The 3,531-nt window shown below is 39.8% G+C and overlaps 1 protein-coding gene across 3 annotated transcripts in view; it reads left to right on the forward strand.

Annotated features, from left to right (window-relative positions):
• drd3 (dopamine receptor D3) overlaps window positions 1-3,531 on the forward strand; it is a 41,606-nt gene that overhangs the window by 32,889 nt on the left and 5,186 nt on the right. For 2 of the 3 annotated variants that reach the window (XM_014002219.1, XM_014002217.1), the window contains exon 7: window positions 2,308-2,680. In XM_014002219.1, the coding sequence (XP_013857673.1) occupies window positions 2,308-2,680 (373 nt within the window). The remainder of the gene's footprint in view (window positions 1-2,307; window positions 2,681-3,531) is intronic. The other variant, XM_014002218.1, reaches the window with a different exon arrangement.

The raw sequence follows: 3,531 nt of genomic DNA on the forward strand, positions 1-3,531 counted from the left end.
GAGAAGTTGGATCTCATGGAAATGGAAATGGGCAGGGGTTAACCAGTCTGGGAAAACTATTTAAAAATAGTGGAACAGTTTCAGAAAAACTTCCACAAACATAGAAACAGTCAATTCAATCATCCACAATGCTTGTTAAAGCTCTATCATGCAAAGAAGAAGCCCTTTTGATTCTGAATACTATCCAGAAAACATTTCGGTCTTCTCTGGACCAATTCTCATTTAAAATAGATTGAGGTGAAGTGGAGATTGATAAAAAGATTTAAAGGTTTCATATGAACACAAGTTCCAAAATCACACAAACATGCTAAACGTCTTAAATCACAAGTGAAAACAATGTTTTCACAGGTGATGTTTATGGGTTTTTTATTCTTTTTTATTTATATTTCCAATGTTTCAAGTCCTTCAGAATTGGTTTTGTACATTTTCATGAGGCGTTTTTTGTGCAAACTCTGTTTTTTGTTTTAATTTCCACTGTGTGGTCACTGCTTCGGGGTCCAAGAGAGAACTTGATTTCAAAGCCTGCCTTGTTTCTGTACATCATTGTGGTCACCTGTCAACAAAACAATGTGTGTGTCTGTATATGATAGACTGAATCACACTCTTAATCTGCAACTTCTTAAAAAAACAGAAGAAGTGATGATTTCAGTGTAAAATGTGTAATCATATGAGTAAAAAGAACACCAGGAACATCTGAAGCTCGTGGCTATGCTGGGGAAAACCAGCAGCATCACAATTAGACTCTGTTAATCGATTAGATGACTCATAAAAAAACGGGGGGCTCATTAAAGCTGCTGAGAGTGCTGCTGGTTCAGAAAGTGGATATTTGATAAATGAACAGGCGAACTGAATAAAAGGCTGCCTTCAGTCACACATTTAAAACACTTCCTGAAAGATCATGTGGAGCCGAGGCTTAAAAAACTGGGAGGCATTTTGTGGTTTATCTGCTCGTGGCATGAATCACCCATAACATCCACTTTGACCAGCTTTATTCAGCACTTTGTTGGCTTTAGTGGAGCAGCACTTGTCTGATAAAGCACAAAGTTCAAAACGATGAGCTTAGAGGCAAGCTGTCAATTAAAACAACSCTACAGGTGAGATCTGAGGGAACCCAGAACGTAGAGCACAGAGTAAAGCGTGGCCATTTGAACAGTCAAAAGGAACGTTGTAATGTTTGTAGAGGTTGTTGATGTGTTGTTCTTTCATTTGGTGTTTGGCTGCTGGAAAAAGAGCTATTTTCTGCAGAAGAGCTGCAATGTGATAACCTTGAGCAAAAATACCACGGATTCATGGAGTCACGGTATGAAACCAAACATTTAGGAGTATCATATGATGTTATTTAAAAACAGAATTATAACTCAAGTTGTTGCCGCTCCCCACTGTTAAAGCCAGGCAATCATCAATCGCCTGTGTGTGTTTATGTGTATGTGACTTTGTTTGTCTGCAAGCAAAGTATCTCATGAACCAGTGGATGTGTAATAAAAAAAATCAAAAAGTCAGAATTGTGAGATACGGACTTTGCAGCTTGGAGTGTGTAATTGGTTTGAACTTCGTGGATGTGTTTGTTCATGAAGAACACCACAGCGCTCCAGCAGTGCTGAGGAGCAGATCAGATCTGCCTTCTGCAGCTTATTTTGTTTAAAATGATTTTTTAAAACCATGTTAAAAGAGCTGGAAAAGCATCTAATTTGATCCTATTGAACGTGAGCACGCAGCTGATTTTCACCACTGTTTTAAAAAAAGGTATTTCCACCATGGACTCCATCCACCAACACGACACAAATCATTGAGTGATAAAAAAATAAAAAGAACACAATATCCAGCCATCTTCATTACTGTTTATGAGCTGTAGGAGGGCAGAAGGAGAATCTATGATAATTTATAGTCCGCTGTGTCTTCAGCTCGTTTATACTCGCTYAGGAAAATACGTCCAAAATTACGCAATCTCCAACCCGTTGTCTCACATCTTACTGAAATTTAATCCAAGCTTAAGTGACAGTAATCTTAGTGGTGAACGATTGGCTTAGTGTTAGCTTACAAAAAAAGTCACGTTTAGCAATTTGGCATTAGCAAAATTTTATTTTTAGTTAAGGGATTATGAGCTAATGCTGCTGTTTATGTTRGCTTGTGCTAATTTTTACTTGTTTGGGTATGGCTTCCACAATTTTTATTTTTTATTTTATTTTATTTTTTTTGWTTGTTTATTTTTGTTTATGAGTTAACGAAGCTAACCTTCTGGTTAGCTGTGCCCACCAGTGGAAACTAAATCGGATCTGCGTACTGACTGTTAATCATTTGTCTCCTCAGCAGAGCGTAGATCCACCGAGCCTTTCTAAGTCGAATCTACTCTCGGGCTGCTTGTGGCGCAAACGCCCCAAAACGGGACCGGAGGAGAACTCGGTGCTGCCCCCCGTGGACACGCACAACTACTGCAGCATCAGCCACGCCTCCTGTGGCCGCACAGAGCTGGACCTGGATCAGGGTCGAGGGGAGCAGGATGGGCAGGACGACAACCAGACGGAACTTCCTCCCGTCAGGATGGGCTGTGAGGTGAAGGACCTGTCGAACGGACGGACGCACACGGCGCTGCGGCCGATGTCTCTCTCTCACATGAATCCACGGTTCAGGAGCATGCACGCGCGGGAGAAAAAAGCTACACAGATGTTGGCCATCGTGCTCGGTGAGTGGAGGCAGCTTATTACACTGGGTTGAGAAGATTAAAATGTAAATGTCACTGAGACACATAACAGAAGCAATTTTAGGGAAACTACATGTGATGGAGTTGCTGCAGGCTTTTTAAAAGAATCAGCCAAGTTCTTCAATCCACTTCTGGTATTTTAATATTTTACTGATGAACGTTTCTGCCTCATATTCCTGCTTGTTTGGTCATGATTGCACAGCTGTGTTTGGATAATGTGTGTGCACTGGTGTTAGATCTTGCAGCAACAATAAAAAAAGTTTAAAGGGATGTCCGACTAGTTGTAACATTAGATATAATTTTTTAAACGTTACTTGAAATAGAAAAACAAGCTTGTGAACACACTGTTAGGCTGTTTAGTTTTTTATTTTAAGAACAATATTGTCACATGGCAGTTGCCTTGTTATTTATACTGCACAGCAAGTCCTCTGCTGCAAGTTGCATAATATGGATAATATCTGATGTTCAGCCCTTTTAAATGGAACCAGAGAGCGTTGACAGAGAGGAGAAGGTAGAAATGACTCAGCCTGTAACTGAAAATATGGATGGAGGACAACAGAGCTGCTTCATGGAAGAAGAACCTCAGCTTTGACCTTTTAACTTTCATGTTAGCTCTTGAGCTAATGTATACATGGCGATAGCTCCTGACCTAATAAATATAGAATTAGCTCCCAAGCTAATTCATACATCGCAAATTATAGCGATATCTCACAAGCTAATTCATTAATGGCAATATATAGTGTTAGCTCCCGAACTAATTCATTTATGTAAATACAGCGGGTAAAATAAGTATTGAACACGTCACCATTTTTCTCAGTAAATATTACTAGAGG

Source organism: Austrofundulus limnaeus, unplaced genomic scaffold (genome assembly GCF_001266775.1).
Source record: "Austrofundulus limnaeus strain Quisiro unplaced genomic scaffold, Austrofundulus_limnaeus-1.0 Scaffold12, whole genome shotgun sequence".
In the NCBI taxonomy this organism is placed as follows: domain Eukaryota; kingdom Metazoa; phylum Chordata; class Actinopteri; order Cyprinodontiformes; family Rivulidae; genus Austrofundulus; species Austrofundulus limnaeus.